The sequence below is a fragment of the Podarcis filfolensis genome (assembly GCF_964270895.1).
Source record: "Podarcis filfolensis genome assembly, chromosome: 2".
Classification (NCBI taxonomy): domain Eukaryota; kingdom Metazoa; phylum Chordata; class Lepidosauria; order Squamata; family Lacertidae; genus Podarcis; species Podarcis filfolensis.
The window spans coordinates 103,291,921-103,314,724 of record NC_139605.1 but is presented as its reverse complement, the minus strand read 5'-3'; the positions used below and the strand labels follow the sequence as shown (position 1 = coordinate 103,314,724).

General features: G+C 48.9%; 1 protein-coding gene across 15 annotated transcripts in view; it reads left to right on the top strand.

Moving 5' to 3' along the window:
• The window catches only part of KMT2D (lysine methyltransferase 2D), a 110,027-nt gene that overhangs the window by 39,627 nt on the left and 47,596 nt on the right, over positions 1 to 22,804 (top strand). For 13 of the 15 annotated variants that reach the window (XM_083598447.1, XM_083598456.1, XM_083598446.1 and 10 more), the window contains 17 exons: positions 132 to 242; positions 1,039 to 1,143; positions 2,226 to 2,407; positions 4,217 to 4,381; positions 5,281 to 5,390; positions 7,782 to 7,829; positions 8,103 to 8,342; positions 10,203 to 10,349; positions 10,438 to 10,554; positions 12,505 to 12,641; positions 14,115 to 14,298; positions 15,018 to 15,098; positions 17,286 to 17,402; positions 17,735 to 17,911; positions 19,868 to 19,958; positions 20,583 to 20,818; positions 22,571 to 22,644. In XM_083598447.1, coding sequence (XP_083454573.1) covers positions 132 to 242; positions 1,039 to 1,143; positions 2,226 to 2,407; positions 4,217 to 4,381; positions 5,281 to 5,390; positions 7,782 to 7,829; positions 8,103 to 8,342; positions 10,203 to 10,349; positions 10,438 to 10,554; positions 12,505 to 12,641; positions 14,115 to 14,298; positions 15,018 to 15,098; positions 17,286 to 17,402; positions 17,735 to 17,911; positions 19,868 to 19,958; positions 20,583 to 20,818; positions 22,571 to 22,644 — 2,322 coding nt within the window. The remainder of the gene's footprint in view (positions 1 to 131; positions 243 to 1,038; positions 1,144 to 2,225; positions 2,408 to 4,216; positions 4,382 to 5,280; positions 5,391 to 7,781; positions 7,830 to 8,102; positions 8,343 to 10,202; positions 10,350 to 10,437; positions 10,555 to 12,504; positions 12,642 to 14,114; positions 14,299 to 15,017; positions 15,099 to 17,285; positions 17,403 to 17,734; positions 17,912 to 19,867; positions 19,959 to 20,582; positions 20,819 to 22,570; positions 22,645 to 22,804) is intronic. The other 2 variants (XM_083598448.1, XM_083598450.1) reach the window with 2 other exon arrangements.

Sequence of the window (22,804 nt, the reverse complement as noted above, 5' to 3'; positions counted from 1 at the left end):
AGCGACTCAAGGGTGTAGCTGGTAGGCTGAGGAGACTGTAGCTTTGTGCGTCTGCATTTCCTCCTCTTGTGTGTCGGGAGCAGCGAAAGACGGCAGTTTCACCTCGTCCCTTTGCTCCCTTCCCTTCCAAGCTCGCTGATATCGACAGCTCCCCGAGCAAGGAGGATGACGACGACGACGATGACACGATGCAGAACACGGTTGTGCTCTTCTCCAACACGGACAAGTTTGTGCTGATGCAGGTGAGCACAGACACGAGGGCGGCAAACGTCTGACGGTTTTCTGATTGCACCAATTTCAAGGGATGTGAGCGGCAAGTTTCTCCTGGAGCGGCTAGTCAGGGCTTGCAAAGAGCGTAGACTTGGGACTGTCCCGCAGACAGGTGCATCTGTTGACTGGTTCCTAGCCGCCCCAAGAGGATAACAGTTTGCCTTTCTAGCTGAAACTCTGGCTCCTTCTAATAAGAAGCCCCACAGACAGCTGTAGCTCAAGGATGGGGCACACTGGCTGTTGTTGAACTACAACACCCATCACCCCAAATGTTTGGTTGGAGTCAAGCGAGATCTGGGGGTTGCCCAGCCCTGCTGTAGCTGGTAGCACCCAGCTGAAGTCAACAATGGGGTACATCTTTGAAACCTAGATTTCACCTAGTATGGATAGGCCTTGAACTTGCTTATTGCTGAAGTCCTGTGGCTCAGGTGTGTTACGCCTTTTGCCAAGATTCCTTTTGGTGGATAGCTGGCCTCCCCATTTCCCTGTTTCAATGCTGCGGACAATAAGCTTTATTCCTTTTGCCCCGGCTGGGAGCTTGCAAATTCATTAAAATTATTCAGTCACTTTAAAAGAAAAGGAAAGCTAAGAGTGTTTATAAAGTATCGGTTAGCAGCCTTAGATTACTTCTTTTAGGGAGGGGGGCGAATTGTGGTTGCATGTTACTTTGCATCTGTAGAACGGTTGGAATATCTATATTAAAAAATGGAGGTTGTTTCTCTGGGGCATTGCAAGGCCTCTTTTAACCTGCCTCTCCCTCCTTGACAGGATATGTGTGTGGTGTGTGGTAGCTTTGGCCGTGGTGCTGAGGGCCACCTCCTGGCGTGCTCCCAGTGCTCTCAATGTTACCATCCTTACTGCGTCAACAGCAAGGTAAGGCCTGCTCTGTGTGAGGGAGCACCCCCTCTCCCCATTATTATTTTTAAAATAATGATTCCTCTCTTAAAGGACCCATGGCTTCTCACCGTGCTCAATTCTTGAGCTAAATATGTCCCGTGTTGCCTGATAATCTGATAATCTAATCTAATAGAGTGTGACACTCCTAATTTAGATGTTAGTGGAATTTGGCGGGGCAGAGCCATCTAAGAGGGTTGGCTTTTGTTTCTTTCCTATGAAGTAGTTGTGGGTGGCTGGGGCTCATGGAATATGTGTGCATAGGGACAACAGTCTTGCAGGTATGGGTCTAGGAAGAAAGCTGAACCTTCAACTGTCCTGATCTATGAAGGCCCTGTTTGCTCTCCTGGGATCTGAAGTGCATGGAATCTGTAAAGTTTGGTTCCTGACAAGGAAACGGCAAGCTCTTACAGGTTAATTTACACAGGAGGAGGAGTTGTCGTTTTGCCCTATTCTCAGCAATATCAACAACAAAAGGGATGCGGATGGCGCTGTGGTCTAAACCACTGAGCCTCTTGGGCTGCCGATCAGAAGGTCGACAGTTCAAATCCCCACGACGGGGTGAGCTCCCGTTGCTCTGTCTCAGCTCCTGCCAACCTAGCAGTTCAAAAGCACACCAGTGCAAGTAGATAGATAGGTACCACTGCGGTGGGAAGGTAAACAGCGTTTCCGTGTGCTCTGGCTTCCGTCACAGTTCTCCGTGCGCCAGAAGCAGTTTAGTCATGCTGGCCACATGACCTGGAAAGCTGTCTGCGGACAAACGCCGGCTCCCTGGGCCTGAAAGCGAGATGAGCTCCTCAACCCCATAGTCGCCTTTGACTGGACTCAACCGTCCAGCGGTCCTTTACCTTTACCCTATTCTCAGCAACCTTGCCCAGGTAGCAGGCCTGAGAGTGACACTCACGTAGGGGAGGCAGCTGTTCTAAAGAGCCATAGAGGAATCAGGCTTGACGAAGAAGGGTTGTGCACACAACCACAGCTCTCCTCGCATCTCCGTAAGCACTCAGGGCTCCCCCCTTTTTTTAAACATCTTTGTTCCTTCTTCCCCCTTTTTAAAAAAGATTACCAAGGTGATGCTGCTAAAGGGCTGGCGCTGCGTGGAATGCATTGTGTGCGAGGTTTGTGGCAAAGCGTCGGACCCGTCCCGCCTGCTGCTCTGCGATGATTGTGACATCAGCTACCACACCTATTGCCTGGACCCGCCTCTCAACACCGTGCCCAAGGGCGGCTGGAAGTGTAAATGGTGAGAGAGACGACATAAGACTGCTTTCAAGGGGCAGCGCCCTGTGTGCGGCAAACAAAATCAAGAGAGCTTGGCTCTCTTGTTTTCTACTTCTCATGTCAGAATGAATTCAATTCCCTGTATTTTGGCCATGCTGTTTTTGCTGCAGTTAAACAAATAACAGAAAAGAAGAGGCTCGCCACTGCCGTTTTGGTTTTGAACTCTGATGGTGTATCTAACAAATAATAATCTGACTGAAGGAATTACTGGAACGTGCAGTGCTTTTTTCCTGCGGGGACGCATACCCCTGAACATTTTGTGAATCTAATTTTGGCCTCTTTGAGGGGCGGTATTTCAGTATGAGTAGGAAAATGAGAGTACCCCTAAACGTTTTTTTTTAAGAAAAAAAGCGCTGGGAATGTGACTTATGCTAAGCATAGGTTCTTTGAACAATTTTATATTGTAAGATGTTACACAGCAGATGTGACCTATTGATTTCTTTTTTATATAAACATCTGAAATATTTATTAAACACATTTCACAAAATTTTACAACAATATACAGTGGTACCTTGGGTTACATACGCTTCAGGTTACAGACTCCGCTAACCCAGAAATAGTACCTCAGGTTAAGAACTTTGCTTCAGGATGAGAACACAAATCGCGCAGAGGCGGTGCGGCAGCAGCTGGAAGCCCCATTAGCTAAAGTGGTGCTTCAGGTTAAGAACAGTTTCAGGTTAAGAACAGTTTCAGGTTAAGAACAGACCTCCAGAACAAATTAAGTACTTAACCCAAGCTACCACTGTTCTATATTACAATTTATATCTCGTCCCATATAATTTTTATTTTTTTTAAAAAAAAGAATACACTGGTTTTGTATTGGCTGCACTCGGTTGCAGTTCATGTGCTGGCACCTATACGTAGATCCCTAAATGGCATAGAGCCAAGATATTGGAAGGATGGCCTCTTTCCGAATGATCCTGCCCATAGATTGAGATCATCTTCTGAGGCCCTGCTGCATTCCTCACTGCTAAAAGGTTCGGTTGTGGGAACGCGAGACGCGGCCTTTTCTGTGCTTGCACCCAGGCTATGGAAATCCCTCCCAAAGGTGGTTAGGCTGGCCCTATCCCGGAAGACTTGCAAGCAGGCAGCAAAAAGACACTTTTTATCCTGCTTTGTTTTTAATCATTTTTGGTGTGAGGTTGAAGGTTTAAAACCCCGCTCTTCTTGGTCTTTCAATCCTCTGTTTTACTTTTGTTATCGTTTAAACTAGCTTTGTCCTATTTTCTGCCTCGGTGGTGTTGGTGTCCTTGTTAGAATCGAAAGGTCGTGCAGAAACGTATTATTTAATAAATCAAAAGCAGGTTGTGCTCTTCTGTTTCCTGCTTGGCAGGGGGTTGGACTCGATGGCCCTTGTGGTCTCTTCCAACTCTATGATTCTATGATTCTTGCTCAAGGTAGAGTTGAATGTACAGTGGTACCTCGGGTTACATACGCTTCAGGTTACAGAAATACCGTAGTACCTCAGGGTTAAGAACTTTGCTTCAGGATGAGAACAGAAATCGTGCTCTGGTGGTGCAGCGGCAGCAGGAGGCCCCATAAGCTAAAGTGGTGCTTCAGGTTAAGAACAGTTTCAGGTTAAGAATGGGCCTCCGGAATGAGTTAAGTACTTAACCCGAGGTACCACTGTATGTGATTATAGGTCACATTCAAGTTGAGTAATTCTGGCCTGCCGTTCCTAGGGCATCTGCGTTGTTTTTGGTTCGGGGCAGGGGGATAGATTGGATCGCAGAATTGGTGTTGATTCCTTGCCCCCACCCCTCTTCGACAGGTGCGTATGCTGCGTGCAGTGTGGAGCAGTCTCTCCTGGCTTCCACTGCGAATGGCAGAACAACTACACCCACTGTGCCCCCTGCGCCAGCCTTGTCACCTGCCCCATCTGCCATGTGAAGTATGTGGAGGACGACCTCTTGATCCAGTGCCAGCACTGCGAGAGGTAAGCCCCCGTTTTCCTTAACCCACCTGGTATTTCACTATTGGCCGTTGTAATCTTCACGTCAACAGATGCAGGCAACGTTGGATCCCGCCTGTAAGTGGCTGACTCTCCCTGTACATTTCCATCTTGCGGGGGGAGAGGGAGGGCAAGGTTTTGAGATGTCGGAGAATTCCCTTCCCCATACTTACCGTATTTTTCGCCCCATAGGACGCACCGGCCCATAGGACGCATCAAGTTTTTTTGGGGGGAAATAAAGAAAAAAAAATTTATTTTCCCCCCAGGCGCTTGTGGTGCCGGCAGCGGGGAGAAGCGCTCTTATCCCCGCAGCCCCCCTTCAGACCAGGTCCGGGGACAGCGGGAAGACGCGCTGCGCCTCCCAGCTGTCCCCGGAGCTTGCGGGGCAGGCAGCGGGGAGAAGCGATCTTCTCCCCGCCGCCCGCCTTCAGACCAGGTCCGGGGACAGCGGGCAGACGCGCTGCGCCTCCCAGCTGTCCCCGGAGCTTGTGGGGCAGGCAGCGGGGAGAAGCACTCTTCTCCCCGCCGCCCGCCTTCAGACCAGGTCCGGGGACAGCGGGGAGACACGCTGCGCCTCCCCACTGTCCCCAGAGCTTGCAGGGCTGGCGGCGGGGTCTCCCCGCCGTCAGCCTCCAAACCACTTTGGGAGACAGCGGGATGGCGGCGTTCCGCCTCCCTCTGTCCCCCGACCTTGTGGGGCTGGCGCTGGGGCTCTCCCCTCTCACTCTCCAGGCTTCAGCGAAAGCCTGCATTCGCCCCATAGGACGCACACACATTTCCCCTTCATTTTTGGAGGGGAAAAAGTGCGTCCTATAGGGCGAAAAATACGGTAATCTGCAAACTCTTTCCATATGTGCGTTGAAACCCTTTTGTGTGCTTCCCAGGTGGATGCATGCCGTGTGCGACAACCTATTCACGGAGGAAGAAGTCGAACAGGCAGCAGATGAAGGATTTGACTGTACCTCCTGCCAGCCCTATGTGGTCAAGCCTGTTGGTGAGTACCAGACAGGTGTGAGACCTGCGAACCAAATTCATTTCAGAAAGATGCATCAGCAACTGCCAAGTCTCCAGTGCAACGGCAAGGCTCATTGCAGAAGCCTGCCCTGGTGTTATTTCCTCGCAGTTTTGAGTGCCAGGGTTTCAGACAGTGATCTTTTTATGCTTCCTACTGGGGCTGGGCAATATATCAGTCTATTGCCCCAAACCAGTTTGAAGTCCGTATTATGATACCGGTTTTCATAGCTTTTGACCTGGCAACATATTGTGAATCCCGATGTGTGTTAGGGCTGGGCAATATATCGTCCAAAACCGGTTTCCCGTCCATATCGTGATATTGGTTCATAATTCTTGACCTGGCAACAGAACACGAATCATGCGCTGTGTGCTCCATGCAAAAATCACCATGCGGGGGAAAAGCATGAAGCCTTCCAGCACTGTGGTCTAAACTACTGAGCCTCTTGGGCTTGCCGATCAGAAGGTCGGTGGTTCGAATCCCCGCGACGGGGTGAGCTCCCGTTGGTCTGTCCCTGCTCCTGCCAACCTAGCAGTTTGAAAGCATGTCAAAGTGCAAGTAGATAAATAGGTACCACTGCAGCGGGAAGGTAAATGGCGTTTCCATGCGCTCTGGCTTCTGTCACGGTGTTCCGTTGCACCGGAAGCAGTTTAGTCATTCTGGCCACATTACCCGGAAAGCTGTCTGTGGACAAACGCCTGCTCCCTCAGCCTGAAAGTGAAATGAGCGCCGCAACCCCATAGTCGCCTTTGACTGGACTTAACCGTCCAGGGGTCTTTTACCTACATAGTACTACCCTAAACATTGTGATAATTCAGTACATCACAATGTTTAGTTGGTGATATATCACAATGATGAAAACCAGGTATCACCCAGCCCTACTTCCCACAATTCCTTCAGCATAGTGTTGCTGCAAGGCATTGTGGGAAGCTGCCGCTCCTAGCTGCTGCCACCTAGTGCTCATTAGTGTGCAGCCACTTCTGCTGTCCACCCTTACAGCTCTCAGATGACTAAAGCCATCAAGGGGCCCACTAACCCACCAAGGACACTGTGCCAACGGGACCCTCAAATCCTGAGCTGGCTCAGGGGAGGATTTCATGATGTTCAAAATTTGAGAGGGCAGCTTAGGTCTACTTCCTTTCTGCATCACTATGCATAATAATAATAATACAGGTTGAGTATTCCTGTGGTTCTATATCCTGAACTACACCACCCACACGGAAGAGGGATGTGTTGGAATACTTGATTTGCAGGTGTTCAGGAAATCTTTACGGGGAAAACACTTAAGGGTGCATAAAGACCCAAAACATCCCCGTAATCACTGAATGGCAAGGAATGTCGAGAAGGAATAAAATGGACGACAGAGTGTGGGTTGAGGGAATAGAATGGAGAAGCTCGAAGAGGAGGACCATGAAACATAGATATATACAAAGGGAACATAGAACCATCTCTGTGTTTGGATAGGCTGCTTCCTAGTTTAGCAGTTTCCCAGCGTCATGGAAAAGAGAGCTGCCCTAGACAGCAGTTGAGGAAGCCAAGAATTGGATGTGGAATAGTGTAACCCGGGGTTGTCAACCTGGTCTCTACCGCCCATTAGTGGGTGTTTCAGGATTCTAGGTGGGCAGTAGGGGGTTCTACGGCACAAGCTGAATCTTCCTTCCATCGAGCACTGGTGGACAGTAAGGAAATTTGACTACCCCTTGTATAACTTGCCCTCCCAATGTTGGTGTGCAAGAGATTCTCATTGTCAGTTAATGGTAGCTGCTTCTTTTGAAATGGAAATCGGAACAAGTAGATAAGCCATTGCTGCATGAGGACTGCAGCAATATATTTTGGGGTGGGTGGGTGTGAAACAGTGGAAGATACGTGGGGCAAAGGGGCTGAGGATGGCAGTCAGCTGGACGTGGTAGAGAGGTTTGTGGATATTATGGCGCAATGTAATACCACTGAGATTGCTTGGGGTTGGGTGTAGAAAAGATATGGCTGTGTTTCAGGCGCATGGGGAATGCAGGTGAAGGAGCAGATTAAGGGTAAAAGGTTGAGTGAATAAATGATGCACTTTTGGGGGGGGTTATCCTATTATTATTATTTTCAATTTTATACATTTCAATAATTTTACAATCATTTCAGCATTTCAAAGCTCGACTTCCTTCCCCCTCTTTCTGCAGTTCCTTAAATAAATTTCCAACATTTTCTGAATATCCAAATTAACTTAATTTTCTCGTTTATCAATCTACTTTAAGTAGATACTCTTATAAAGAAAGAATTATGCGTCCTAAATGTTGTGGGAAGTACACACAGACACAAAATACTGAATACATACCCTTTCTAACTTCCCTTTTTGGGGGTCTCTCTCTCTATCTCTATTTAAAGTTCCGGTCCCCCCTCCAGAAATTATTCCAGTGAAGATCAAGGAGCCGGGTAAGTTTCTTTCTCATTTGTGCTCTATAATCTCAGGCACTGCACCCAGATACCGTGCTGATCTTATTTCTGAGCCTGGAATAAATGTAGGATCGGGTCCTTCTGAATTACTGCTGTCAACTGTGGGGGGTGTGTCAAAAAAGAAAAAGGGGGTGTATGTAGTGGATGAAAGGAGGGGAAGAAATCAATGCTCAGGCTGGTTCTCTACAAAGATGCACGGTGGCACCAGGCTGGTTTGGCCCTGCCTGCCAAGTTTCACCCTCTCCCCCACAGAGCCCCAGTATTTTCGCTTTGAAGGCGTCTGGCTGACAGAGACGGGCATGGCGGTGTTGCGGAACTTGTCCTTGTCGCCACTGCACAAGCGCCGGCCGCGCAAGACCCCAACGACGCCAACGACGCCACGGCCACTGGGTGCGCTCAATGGCGAAGGTGTGCTGGATGGGGTTGACCCCTTGGGCCCCGAAGAGAAAAAGGAGGGCGACGTGGAGGGAGACGAGATCCTGAAAGCTGAAGGTTTGTTCCATCCCCACCACCTTCAAGGGAGTGTGGGGTAAAGTATTGTGGAGGGAAGTTCTTAATTGTTTGGTACTTTAGTCTGCCCAGAATGGCTGGGGCAACGCAGTGTGAGGCTTCAGGGAATTGGCTTACTCCCCCTTGGCAGTAGATAAGCAGAACAAAGGAAAATGAGTCTTCTTACCAGTTAGAATCTTTAATAACCCCAGCAAGAGACAACAGAACGCAACTCTCTACCATGGCAGTGCTCCCAGTTAAGGTCACTCCCCTCTCCGTCCCTATTAATCTACGTCACTCCTACGTCTTGTAACCTGAGTTTGTACCCTCTGTGCTTTCTGTTCTGCCACTTTCTCAGCCCTCCTTGACCTTGGGGAGAGTGGATGAATGCTTTCCAGAGACAGTGAATCTGTTAGCTCTCTCTCTCTCCCCCATTGTTTCTTCTGGTAGCTGTTCCCCATCCAGTATTTCCCAGCTTCTGCCTTCTGAACTATGCCCCTCTGCAAACCACTGTTCCAAATCTATACCGTCCTCCTGCTCCTGGGAAGATGCAGGATTAGGATCAAGAGGAGGGGGTGACTCCCACCATTCTCCCTCAGTGCAGCGCTCCTCAGCACGGTCCCTGACACCCCGTCAGATGAGCGGCAAGCAAGCAAACAACAAAACCAAATATTGTTAATATTAATATTAAAGCTCCAGTATACCTATACTGCGAGGGACGCGGGTGGGGCTGTGGGTTAAACCACAGAGCCTAGGACTTGCTGATCAGAAGGTCGGCGGTTCGAATCCCCGCAACGTGGTGAGCTCCCGTTCCTCAGTCCCAGCTCCTGCCAACCTAGCAGTTCAAAAGCACGTCAAAGTGCAAGTAGATAAATAGGTACCGCTCCGTCGGGAAGGCAAATGGTGTTTCCATGCGCTGCTTTGGTTCGCCAGAAGCGGCTTAGTCATGCTGGCCACATGACCCGGAAGCTGTATGCCGGCTCCTTCGGCCAATAAAGCAAGATGAGCGCCACAACCCCAGAGTCGGCCACGACTGGACCTAATGGTCAAGGGTCCCTTTACCTTTTATACCTATACTGCAGTACTGATTTGGATGACAATATAGTCAGTACTGCCAACCCTGGCTGGTGATACAAGTTAGAATGCGGTTGTCTGGGGGCTTGGGCTCTAAGGTACTTCCTCGCGCAATGAAGAACGGGTGCTCTCCAAACTGGTGGTTTTGGGGAGGTGGAATCTGGGTCTTATTACTGAGCCACAGTTCCTCCTCTTCCAAACTTGGTAAAAAAAAACCCAACACGCTAGATCAACGACTGCTTGTATTAGTCTGTACAAATCTCTTGAGAGTGAATATGTTTATAGCTTGGTCATAATCTGGGAGACAGCACATGTGTCCTGTTCTAGACATTGACTAGTGTGGGAAAGTTGTTGTTGTGATGGAGCGTATATGATGCAGAAGTCTAGGTGATGGTCATTAATTGTGGGGTAGAAGCAGATTTGGGGTGCCTTTGTAGATCAAGTTGTCTGAAGTCCCGTATTACAAGAAACTGATAGCCCAGAAGTGTTGCTTTTACGGACCTGGGAACTATTTGGGGAGGAATACAGGGGAGAGACACTATCCGGTAACCTTCCACAAACTGTTCCTGGTGTTGGCAAGTTTTTTTTGTGTGTGTGTGTACATGTGCAAATGTATGTGAGAGTTCAGTTAGGTGCCTGTGCACAGCACACAAAGGCGCATGCGTGATGCAACAGAAAGGAGGACTGGTGCTCGTGCGGAATCATATTCCATGGGGAAAATTATACTGAGGTTCCTTTTGCTAAGGAATATTGCATTAGCGCATATTCTCATTCCCTGTCCACCTGCAGTCAGCGTCGAACACATGGAGTGTGAGATCAAATTGGAAGCCCCTGCTACCCCGGAAAGGGAAGCCGCAGCCGAGGCCGATTTGGCGAAGGGTCTTCTGGAAGACTCTGAGGAGGTCAAGAAGCGGAAGCGGAAGCCATATCGCCCAGGTGAGTGTTGTGTGCCTGGGCCAGGCCTTCGGAGGAGAAATGGTCCCTTCTCGTCTTGTTGACTCGTCTCTCCTCTGCCCTGGGACAGGTATCGGAGGGTTCATGGTGCGGCAGCGGAAATCCCACACCCGCTTGAAAAAGGGCTCGGCCGCCTTGGCAGAAGCCTCTCGCGAGTCAACAGGTGCTGAGGGACATCCAGAGGAGGGTAAGGGCATTGCTTGTATATTTTGTTCTCCCGTATTTGTTGCTTGGGTTGGTATGGGATGTTGTTTCCTATCCTTAGTATCTTAACAATGGGATATGTCTTTGAAAACAAAACTCTTGCATTTTCATGTATTTCTCAGTCCACAGGCTGAGAATCCCACATCCAAAATTTTACTATTGAAATGAGGTGCTTTTTGCATCTATTTAGTTAGCTGCACCAAGTTTTCAAACATGGAGCTTTTTAGCAAGAGGCTAGGGCAGAAATACTTGGGACACGGGTGGCACTGTGGGTTAAACCACAGAGCCTAGGATTTGCCGATCAGAAGGTCGGCGGTTCAAATCCCCGCGACGGGGTGAGCTCCTGTTCCTCGGTCCCTGCTCCTGCCAACCTAGCAGTTCGAAAGCACGTCATAGTGCAAGTAGATAAATAGGTACCACTCCGGTGGGAAGGTAAACGGCGTTTCTGTGTGCTGCTCTGGTTCGCCAGAAGCGGCTTAGTCATGCTGGCCACATGACCCGGAAGCTGTACGCCGGCTCCCTTGGCCAATAAAGCGAGATGAGCGCCGCAACCCCAGAGTTGGCCACGACTGGACCTAATGGTCAGGGGTCCCTTTACCTAGGGCAAAAATAAAATGCTAGGGAAGACAGCGTTTTGGCAGCCTCGGGTGTAATGGGAACATTAGCCCCCGAAGCCCCATGCAGCTCATTGTCCTTCTCTGAAGCCCCATTCTCTAACCAAGTTCTGTCTCCTCCTTCTTCTCCTCCTCTCTATGTTCTGAACCTAAAAGAGGGATGGGGATTCTGGTGCCTTCTAGATGTTGCTGGATTCCATCTCTGATGAGCCCCACCCATCAGTGGTCAGGCATGATGGGGGTTGTAGTCTTATTTTTTAAAAAAAAAATTATTAGTTTTATATAAAGATTGCACATACAAAACAAAAACCAGAAAAAGAAACAGGTTCTTTCAGACCTCCCTCCATGGGTTCCGTTTCTAAATTTTATTCCCGCCTCTTTTACTGTAGTCTGTCTATTGTATATCTATCATATCCAGAGTTCATGTTACTTTACAAGTGTCATCATATTCCTGTCAGTGATTTCAACTGCTTACAGTGGTCTCTCGGATATGTTAAAAAGTTATTCCAGTCTTTCAGAAATACTTGGTCTTCCTGGTTTCTGATCTTTCCTGTCAGTCTTGCCATTTCAGCGTATTCCATCAGCTTGGTCTGTCATTCTTCTGTGGTCAGTACTTTTTTCTTCTTTCCATCTCTAGGCTAAAAGCATCCTTGCTGCTTTCATTGCATACATAAACAGTCTTTTCTTTTCCTTTTTTAAATAAATCTTTATTAAAATAAAAACATACAATGAAGGTAGGTATAACAAAGTTAAGTACAAAAAAACCCCATGACGACATAAAAACAAGAAAAAAATTGAAAAAAGAAAAGAGAAACAAAGATTTATACATCATGTTCATCAAATACATTTTTATTTGACAGTCTTTTCTTTTCTTATGGTAGTTCCACACCTATACTTCCTAACAAAAAAGCCTCTGGTTTTTTGAGAAAAGTTATCTTAAACCTTTTTTTTCCAATTGTATATTATTTCCCAGAATGCTTTTAGCACCCTACATGACCATCACATACGATAGAAAGCACCTTCTTTCTTTTTACATTTCCAACACACATTTGAACTGGTTCTGCACATTTTTGCTGCTTTACTAGGTGTCAAATACCAACAGCACATCATTTTCATAGAATTTTCTTTCAACGGGCAGCAGGCTGTCAGTTTCAAATCCGATGGGGGTGGTGGTCTAGCCCAGTCTGGAGGGGGCTGCAGGTTCCCCACCGCAGCCGTAAAAGTAGCCTGAGATCCTGCTGGTTCGCTCCCTGCTCCCACCCTTGCTTATCTGAAATTAAAAAGACGCTCATATCTGCTCAAACTTGCCTCCACGCCAGGGGCTCAACCCAACCCACCTGCTGAAGTCCCCGCGGAGGGCATCGCTGAGCAGGGGGTGGTTGAGGGTGACGAGAAGAAGAAACGGCGAGGCAGGAAGAAGAGCAAGCTGGAGGACATGTTCCCTGCCTACCTTCAGGTAAGGGGGACATGCAGGTTGATTGGTTACCTTCGTGGACTGGAGGAGAAAACGCTTCTCTCTTAAGTGCGGCCGGGTGCCGTTTTGCTTCTCGGTTTCATTCGGAAGCTCTGCTGTCCAAACTGGGAAGGGGAGGAAGTTCTGGACAGTTGTGCGGTGAGATGTTTGGCTGCAGACTGAAGGGTCGCAAAAGCAGAGTAGAATAATAGAATCTTCAGAGTTGGGTGGGACCTCCCGGGTCATCTAGTCCAGCCCCCTGCAATGCAGGAATCTCGGCTAAAGCATCCAGGACAGATGGCCGTCCAACCTCTGCTTAAAAACTTCCAAGGAGAGTCCGCGGCCTCCCAAAGTAGACCGTTCCACTGTCAGACAGCTCTTACTCTTATTAGAGTTGCTGAATAATAATTATATAAGTGAGGTACAGGCTGCAGTGAGGTACAGATCCCTAACCCAAAATGTATAATATTGATTGATTGAATTCATATACAGTGGTACCTCTAGTTATGAACTTAATTCCTTCCGGAGGTCCGTACCGCCCTATACCAGGAGGCCTCAGGGTGGTTCACAGAACAAATATAAAATATGCAACCAGAATACAGTCATACCTCGGGTTACAGACGCTTCGGGTTGTGCGATTTTCGGGTTGCGTACCACGCCGAACCCAGAAGTACCGGAATGGGTTACTTCCGGGTTTCGGCGCATGCGCAAAAGTGCTACATCGCGCTATGCACAGAAGCGCCAAATCGCAACCTGCGCAGACGTGGCGCTGCGGGTTGTGAACGTGCTTCCCGCACGGATCACGTTCACAACCCGAGTGTCCACTGTATATATATCATCAAAATAAAAACAGCAACCCAATGACAGTATAGTGTAATTTGGCTGTAGAATCTTGTCTTTTGGCAATTTATCTTTAAAAGACTGCTATGGAGAATGAGGCTAGCAACACCTTGCCATTTGTGTGAGTTGCTGCTACTGCTAATCAATAATACTGTGTCAAGCCTACAGATACAATTTCATTCTTGCAGTTCAGTCCCAAGGCTGGGTGTGGGGGGTGGGTCTGGCAAGCACAGAATTTCCTCCAAAGGGAATAGAGGGAGAAGAAATAGGATTTAATTTTGCCTAATACAGTGGAACCTTGGTTCTCGACTTTAATCCGTCCCGGGAGTCCGTTCGACTCCCGAAACCGTTTGAAAACCAAGGCGCGGCTTCCGATTGGCTGCGTCGGCTTCCCAAAACCGTTTGCAAACCGGAACACTTCTGGGTTTGTGGCATTGGGGAGCCAATATGTTCTAGAGCTAAGCCGTTCAAGAACCAAGGTACCACTGTATGAGCAAATAGCGTTTGGGTGTGTGCTTTTGTTCATTTTGGGCCAGACGGGTTGGAGGTTAGCTTTCCAGGGAGGCCCAGTTTTTTTACTCAGAAAATCCCATCTCATTCTTTTCTTTCTGTTCCTTCTCCCACCTCTTTTGACAGGAAGCCTTTTTTGGAAAGGCCCTCCTAGACCTGAGCAGAAAGGCACTCCTGGCAGCTGGCGGTGTGGGTGGGGATGGAACTGCCCACCCTCCCGTTGGCCAGGGGGCTCCCAGGCCCAAGGTGGATTGCAGCATGCTTCAGAAAGGGCCGGTGGACGGGAAAGACCCTTCGGTTCAGCCCAAAGGTATGAGCTGTGCTTATTTGACTTGTCAGTGGCTTGAAACGTAATGGTCTCCAAGTGCAAGGACAGAACATTTAGAGACATAAGCTGAAATAACTTACCAGACGCTCCTGAGATTCAAAAGAAGCAGGAGCAATTAAAAAAAAGCCAACATTCTGCTACCTGAGCTTCAGCTCAGCCAAGTTACACAGCTTTGTGTAACCTAAGAGGTGAGGAACTGGATTCAGTACCCAGGCTTTACCCTCAAAAAGCAGATCTCTAGTTGATTGCAGTAGATTTATTAGAATAGAGTTAGCTTTTTTTATTTTTGCTGTATCACACTGTTGACTATAGAAAGCTTGAGGTCCACCAAGACCCCTAGATCCTTTTCACAGGTACTGCTAGTAAACCAGGTATCCTCCATCCTATATTTGTGCATCTTGTTCTTCCTGCCTAAGTGCAGGACCTTACCTTTGCCCCTCACCGGTTGGAGAGCAGTCAAAACTTTCCTGTGGCACTTCACAATAACCAAACAACAGACAAGGCTTGATCCCAGATTGATGGGTGTCTAGCCACATACGCCTCAATCGTTTGCCCCGGCGTCAGATTAAAGCGTTCAGCAAATCCATTGGTCTGCTGGCAGTAAGCAGAAGATGCTCGCTTCCAGCTGCCCACCACATCTTTGGGGTCAGCTTGGCCACGAGTCCTAGACTTTGGTTTGACAAAAAACCCTCTTCTTCCAGGGGATGAATGTGTTGACAGCAGGGAGGCAGTAGCCCCGGAAAACAACTTGAAAACTGCTGATGCCAAGACAGAAAATACCGGTGAGTTTGAGTTTTTCATAGGAGCGTAAAAAGCTGGGGGGGGTATGCTTCTGCCTTATGAGGGGGCTGTGCTAGGTTGCTAGGAAGAACACAAAGCAGCTCCTTTTAGCGCATTTAGTCCTGTGTTAATCTGCACAGTGTAATGCAATTGTGGTTTAGGTAACAGTAAAGGACCCCTGGACGGTTAAGTCCAGTCAAAGGTGACTATGTCAAAGGTGGGGGTGCGGGTGGTGCTGTGATCTAAACCACTGAGCCTCTTGGACTTGCCAGTCAGAAGGTTGGCGGATCTAATCCCCATGGCGGAGTGATCTCCTGTTGCTCTGCCCTAGCTCCTGCCAACCTAGCAGTTCGAAAGCAGGCCAGTGCAAGTAGATAAATAGGTACCACTGCGACGGGAAGGTAAACGGCATTTCCATGTGTTCTGCCTTCCGTCATGGTGTCTCGTTGCACCAGAAGCGGTTTAGTCATGCTGGCCACATGACCCGGAAAGCTGTCTGTGGACAAACGGCGGCTCCCTTGGCCTGAAAGCAAGATGAGCGCTGCAACCCCATAGTTGCCTTTGACTGGACTTAACCGTCCAGGGGTCCTTTACCTTTTTTACCTTTAGTTGTAATTTGCTTTGCTAAAATCTCAAAAGTCAACCAGAGCGGGGTTAAGTCTTGTCTCCCCGAACCCTGATAATGCTCTGGGTTTTTAGGTCTTGTGTATGGGAGGTGAATAAATTTTGTGGCTGTGTGTAAACGAGCTCATATTTTAATTGGCATGTTCAAAACCCTATGATTTCCATTGTCTAAATCCAGTTGTGGCAAACTGACCGTAGAAGGTGCCAGGGAGGGACTTTTCCTTGTTCTGAAGTGACAACTTCCTTGCACTTTTGAGAATCTCGAGTTGCCCTGTGTTGGGTCAAACATGTTGGTCCACCTGTCTCAGTATGGTGTACCCCAGATTCTATTGGACCTCTTACTTCTAACGGCACGCTCCAGGTCTCCCCCACCAAACCCATTTGCCTTGTCCAAAACTGGGTTGGGGAATTGCTGTTAATGCCCTGGGAAGTAAGTACTGCTTTAAAATGCTGCTAAAATAAACCTTAAAATGAAAACCGGAAATGTGATGCAAGTTTTAAAACATACCAATGAACTGCACCCCCAAATCCACGATATCCAGTAAAATAAATTTGCATGTATTTCCAATGTTGACGTAATTTTATAATAATTGGAATTACGTAGCGTGCTCTGGTGTTCTCCTCCCTTCTTCTTTTGATTCCGTCGGGAAGGCAACACACAGCAAAAGGAGTCACTTAGGGAAGCACCGGCCATATCATGTTGCCAGCTGCCCAACCTCATTGGGAGGAATTTTCCGCTGATGCAAAAAGGAGCAGAGATCAGTCGAGAGAGCCCCGTGTCAGAGCACCTGATTCTTGCCATTGCTAATGGTCCCTCCCTTTTTGAAATAATTTTTATTTGATTCTACCAATACAAATTAATTACAACACCAAATACACATCCATAAAATGAGATTTCTCTGAATCTCGAGACTTCCCACCCCATGGGTTCTATTGTCAACATTCCCAACTGCATATTATTTCATTGTCTATGTTTTGTACCTATCCATATTGTCCATGGTGTTTGTTACAAGTGAGATTAAAACCCTGCTAACGTTTTCAACTGCTCACAGTGATCTCCTAAATAAATTATAAACTTTTCCCATTCTTTTTTGAATTTCTTGCCTTCTTGGTCTCTGAGTTTCCCGGTCAGTTTTGCCATTTCACCAAACAGCTTAGTTTGCCTTTCCTATCTGGTAGGGACATTTCCTTCTTTCCATCTCTGGGCTAGTAGCCTCCGTGCTGCTGTTGTCGCATACATAGTCTTTTCTGTTCCTTTGGAATGTCGGTACCTATAATTCCTAATAGAAAGGCTTCTGGTTTTTTTACTTGCAACGTCAGAAGGGAGTGCCTTGCTTCCTTGGCCTATGTCAGCTGCCACGGTAATGATGCCAAGCTGCAAGCGAGGTGGGAGCAAAGTTACCTGGGTTTCTTCCCATATTGCTGCAAGTGTAGCGAGGCGGGTTTATCTCCCTGCTTCCAGCGGAGGAGATGATCCTTCCCGATGCGTTTTGGGGAGCACAGTCACCTTCCCTGTCCCTGCGTTGATGGGCTTGGCGGCGGTCTTCTTGTTTTTGCTCCTGCAGGCACAGAAGAGCAGATGGTGCCCAAGACCTCTCCAGACCCTACAGGTGCCGAGAACCCAGCCACACCCCCGGGGGAGGGGGTGCTCAGCTCCGACCTTGACAAAATCCCCACTGAAGGTCAGGCGGGCCCTTTGAATAGACCCTTCTGCCCCCCATCTCCCTGCCAAGGATCTACCCCTCCGTGGAGAGCAAGGGAGAGGCCGGGAAACCCCGGCTTCCTCTCCGCTCTAGAATGGGGGGTAGATGCTAGCGGCTACGAAAAGGAAGCGCGGTCGCTGCTCCATAACCGGCGCACCTCTCTCTCTATTTTAACCACCCCTGCTTGCAATTCAGCCTGCCCTTACTGGAGACCGACGGGTTCTGCCACCCAGCTGAGGTGGTTGCTCTCTTGGACGGGCTTTTGCCGCCTGTCATTCCACTGTGGCTTTCCCGCCCCCTTTTCCCAATAGAGCTGCCCAAAATGGAGAGCAAGGACGTCCAGCAGCTCTTCAAAGACGTCCTGGGGTCTGCGGAGCGAGAGCAGCAACAGCAGCAGCAGCAGCTCAACTGCATTGGGGCGGAAGCTGAGGCCGGAGGCCTTCGGGACCCGAGCCGCTCGCAGCTGGGCCAGAGGCCTTTCCTGCAAGGTGAGCTTCCATGCCCAGGTTGGTGGGCCACAAGTCACATTTTCCTCTCTGTCTCTCCCGCCCCCTTCAGATGTTTTGCTTAATGTTACTTTTATGTTCCGGGACGCGGGTGGCGCTGTGGGTTAAACCACAGAGCCGAGGACTTGCCAATCAGAAGGTCGGCGGTTCGAATCCCCGTAACGGGGTGAGCTCCCGTTGCTCGGTCCCTGCTCCTGCCAACCTAGCAGTTCGAAAGCACGTCAAACTGCAAGTAGATAAATAGGTACCGCTCCAGCGGGAAGGTAAACGGCGTTTCCGTGTGCTGCTCTGATTTGCCACAAGCGGCTTAGTCATGCTGTACGCTGGCTCCCTCGGCCAGTAAAGCAAGATGAGCGCCGCAACCCCAGAGTCGGTCATGACTGGACCTAATGGTCAGGGGGCCATTTACCTTTACCTTTACTTTTATGTTGCTTAGTATTGAAAAATATCCAAGCCGCATACAAATATAAAAGAAATATCACAGAAGTGGCGATGCAACATAAAAACCAGCTCAGCTTTCTTTCTATCTGCTCTGTATATTGTGACGGGTGGCGCTGTGGTCTAAACCACTGAGCCTTTGGGGCTTGCCAGTCAGAAGGTTAGCAGTTCGAATCCCTGCGATGGAGTGAGCTCCTGTTGCTCTGTCCCAGCTCCTGCCAACCTAGCAGTTCAAAAGCACGCCAGTGCAAGGAGATAAATAGGTACCCCTGTGGCGGGAAGGTAAACGGCATTTCTGTGCTCTCTGGTTTCCATCACGGTGTTCCGTTGCACCAGAAGCGGTTTAGTCATGCTCGCCACATGACCCGGAAAGCTGTCTGCGGACAAACGCTGGCTCTCTCAGCCTAAAAAGCAAGATGAGCGCCGTAACCCCATAGTCGCCTTTGACTGGACTTAACTGTCCAGGGGTCCTTTACCTGTTTACCTTACATTGTGATGTCCAAAACTATTGGTGTTTTAGTTTCACTTTTGGACTTAGGCAGCCGTTATACTCAGACCTTTTCAATAATATCACCCAGCCGTAGCTATAGTACATTGCTAGGGCTGGTAGATGGAAGGAAGTTATTTCAACTTGGCTAGTAAATAAGAAGTGGGTATTTGCATGTGGTATATAAGAATTTTATTCAAGTAACCAGGCAAGGCAAGTTTTTGGGTGGTTTGAGTGGTGGTGGTTTTGTTGCTACATCATAAGTGTTCAAATGGGTTGTTTGTTTTTTGCGGGCTTTTTAGAACTTCAGCCACTTCAGCCCAAAGCACCTGCACTTTGTGTGCTTGTAAGCCTTCGTTTTTTGTGAAAGGGCTGCGGCTCGGTGGTAGATTGTGAGCCTTTTGTACCGACAGTTCCAGGTTTGATCCCCGGCGGGACTGGCAACACGCCCTGCGTGAAACTGCTGCTGGACAGAAAGCAGTGTGTCTTTGGGGTTGTGGGTGTTTTGGTGCGCTGCCAAAATAAGCTTGAAACAAGCCTTGAAGCACGGCCTTGAAACGCATCCTTGAGGCACGCTTGGCAACATCTGCTTAGCAACCAGAATTCTGGCCGGCCACAGGTGTCCTTATCAGGGCTAGTCTGGAGGAGGAGAGATGCAGTAGTGTGAGAGGCAGTCAGTGATGGTCCGTGAGCCTGTCTCTCTGGCCGGATACCTGAAGGGAGCAGAGATCTGTATATCGCTCTGCTTCTTATTTTATACGTAGACCCATTGCGCTATATGCAACTTGTAAATAGTAAAAGACTTTAGAGGAGAATTGGGAAGGTGAGGGTGTTATTCCTGTCTTGGGAATTTACCGGACTCTGCTGCTGCGAAGATGCAGGGAGACTTTCTGAGTCGCTTCTGCTGAGACGAAGAAAGGAACCCGTCGAGAGTTTGCAGCTCGCACCCTAACAGTGGGGAGGAGAAGCGCCTCTTGATTCCAGCTCTGTGATCCATCTCTTCTTGTTTCTAGGTGGCGCCGGGGTCTCCCTTGGGCCCCTTCAACCCGCTGTGCCGATGGAGACCTACTCAGGGGTTTGCCAGTCCCCATTTCTTGATAGCAGGTAGGTCACCCGCACTGGCGTCTTCTCTCTTAGACCACCGGCGGTGGAGCCTTCTGGATGTTGCTGGGCTCCAACTCATTCTTGATCTTGTTTGTGATGGCTGGGGTGGTGGTGGAAGTTGGGCTCCAACCGCACCTGGAAGGATTCCCCCCACCCCTTGGGTTTAGGCACTGCTCCTATTCCATTCAAAGGGACGTGGGTGGCGTTGTGGGTTAAACCACAGCGCCTAGGGCTTTCCAATCAGAAGGTCGGCGGTTCGAATCCCTGCGACGGGGTGAGCTCCCGTTCCTCGGTCCCTGCTCCTGCCAACCTAGCAGTTTGAAAGCACGTCAAAGTGCAAGTAGATAAATAGGTACCGCTCTGGCGGGAAGGTAAACGGCGTTTCCGTGCGCTGCTCTGGTTCGCCAGAAGCGGCTTAGTCATGCTGGCCACATGACCCGGAAGCTGTACGCCGGCTCCTTCGGCTAACAAAGCAAGATCAGCGCTGCAACCCCAGAGTCGTTCATGACTGGACCCAATGGTCAGGGGTCCCTTTACCCTTTACCTTTACCTATTCCGGTATCCCTAAATCTTTTATCCAACATGCCTTGTGTTTCTCTCCTTCCTCCCCCCTCGCCCATGTAGGGAGAGGAGTGGCTTCTTTAGCCCAGAGCAGTGTGAGCCAGAGAGCCCTTGGGCCAGCAGCTCTGCGGCGTCCACCCCCACCACGCCCACCACGGAGGGGGAGAGCGACGGGCTGTCGTACAACCAGCGGAGCTTGCAGCGATGGGAGAAAGATGAAGAGCTGGGAGAGCTCTCCACCATCTCGCCCGTCCTCTATGCCAACATGAACTTCCCCAACCTCAAACAAGACTACCCAGGTGGGTGGCTCTTTCTTTTCCTCTCTCTCTCTCTCTCTCTCTCTCTCTCTCTCTCTCTCTCCTCCCTGTTTAGATAAGTTTTTAATGACTGATGTTATCATGCATTTTCAATCTTTTGTTGGAAGCCGACCAGAGTGGGTGGGGAAACCCAGCCAGATGGGCAGAGTATAAATAATAAATTATTATATTATTATTATCCTGCCCACTTTCTCTCCTGTGGCATAACAACAACAACTTATTAGAGTGGTACCTCGGGTTACATACGCTTCAGGTTACACACGCTTCAGGTTACAGACTCCACTAACTCAGAAATATTACCTTAGGTTAAGAACTTTGCTTCAGGATGAGAACAGAAATCGTGCAGTGGCGGCGCAGTGGCAGCAGGAGGCCCCATTAGCTAAAGTGGTGCTTCAGGTTAAGAACAGTTTCAGGTTAAGAACGGACCTGCGGAAGGAATTAAGTTCTTAACCTGAGGTACCACTGTATTTATACCCCGCCCATCTGACTGAGTTTTCCCAGCCACTCTAGGTGGCTCCCAACATAACATTAATAATAATAATAATAATAATAATAATAATAATAATAATAATAATAATAATATAAAGCGCTAGAATATCAAATATTAAAAACTTCCCTAAACAGAGCTGCCTTCAGATGTCTGCTAAAAGTCAAATAGTTGTTTATTTCATTGACATCTGATGGGAGGGCGTTCCACAGGGTAGGTACCACGCCTGAGAAGGCCCACTGCCTGGTTCCTTGTACAGTGGTACCTCGGGTTACATACGCTTCAGGTTACATACACTTCAGGTTACAGACTCCGCTAACCCAGAAATATTGCTTCAGGTTAAGAACTTTGATTCAGGATGAGAACAGAAATTGTGCTCCAGCGGCGCGGCAGCAGGAGGAGGCCCCATTAGCTAAAGTGGTGCTTCAGGTTAAGAACAGTTTCAGGTTAAGTACGGATCTCCGGAACAAATTAAGTACTTAACCCGAGGTACCACTGTAACTTCGCTTCTCGCAGTGAGGGAACCGCCAGAAGGCCCTCGGAGCTGGACTTCAGTGTCCAGGCTTGAATGATAGGGCCGTTCAGGGCTTTAAAGGTCAGCATCTTGGCGGCCGCTCCCAGTCACCAGTCTAGCTGCCTAGTGGCCTGTCTTCCTGCCTCTCCCTCAGTAGAAGTCTGTGATGCTCTAAAGAAGACGCTTAGCCAGCGAGAGCGGTGGTATGTTCTGCGGCTCTGCATAATAATGATTATGATGCTATTATTTAATATGCTGCCCATCTGACTGGGTTTCCCCAGTCACTGTGGGCAGCTTCCAGCACATACAAAAACGTAACAAAATTTCCCGATACACTTCCCTAAACAGGGCTGTCTTCAGATGTCTTCTAAAAGTCAGATAGTTGTTTATTTCCTTGACATGTGAAGGGAGGGCGTTCTGCAGGGAGGGCGCCACGGCTGAGAAGGCCCTCTCGGTTCCCTGTAGCTTCATGTCTCGCAGTGAGGGAACCGCCAGAAGGCCATCGGAGCTGGACCTCACTGTCCGGAGTTGATGATGGATTTGCACAGATTTGCATGTGGGTCTCAAACGATCTTGAAACCACACTGGCCTTTCTAGAAGCTTCTGTCTGTCACTTTGCCTTCTTTCCCTCAGCTTTATATCAAACCGGTGTTCAAAATCTCTGGACTTGGAAGGTCTTGGGCCTGCGTGTAAGCCTTCTTCTCTCTCTTCCTTTTCCCCCATCCCTCCACAGATTGGTCCAGCCGTTGCAAGCAGATCATGAAGCTCTGGAGAAAGGTGCCGGCCCCAGACAAAGCCCCATACTTGGTAAGTGGCCCGTGAATACAGGATTCAGTTTAATTTCAAGGGGATGGCCTCCTGTTTGTAAGAAGAATTAAATTAATTCGCACTCTGCAAATTACTCTGCAAGTCACAGTCCTTGGCCTGAAAGCAAGATGAGCGCCGAAACCCCATAGTCGCCTTTGAC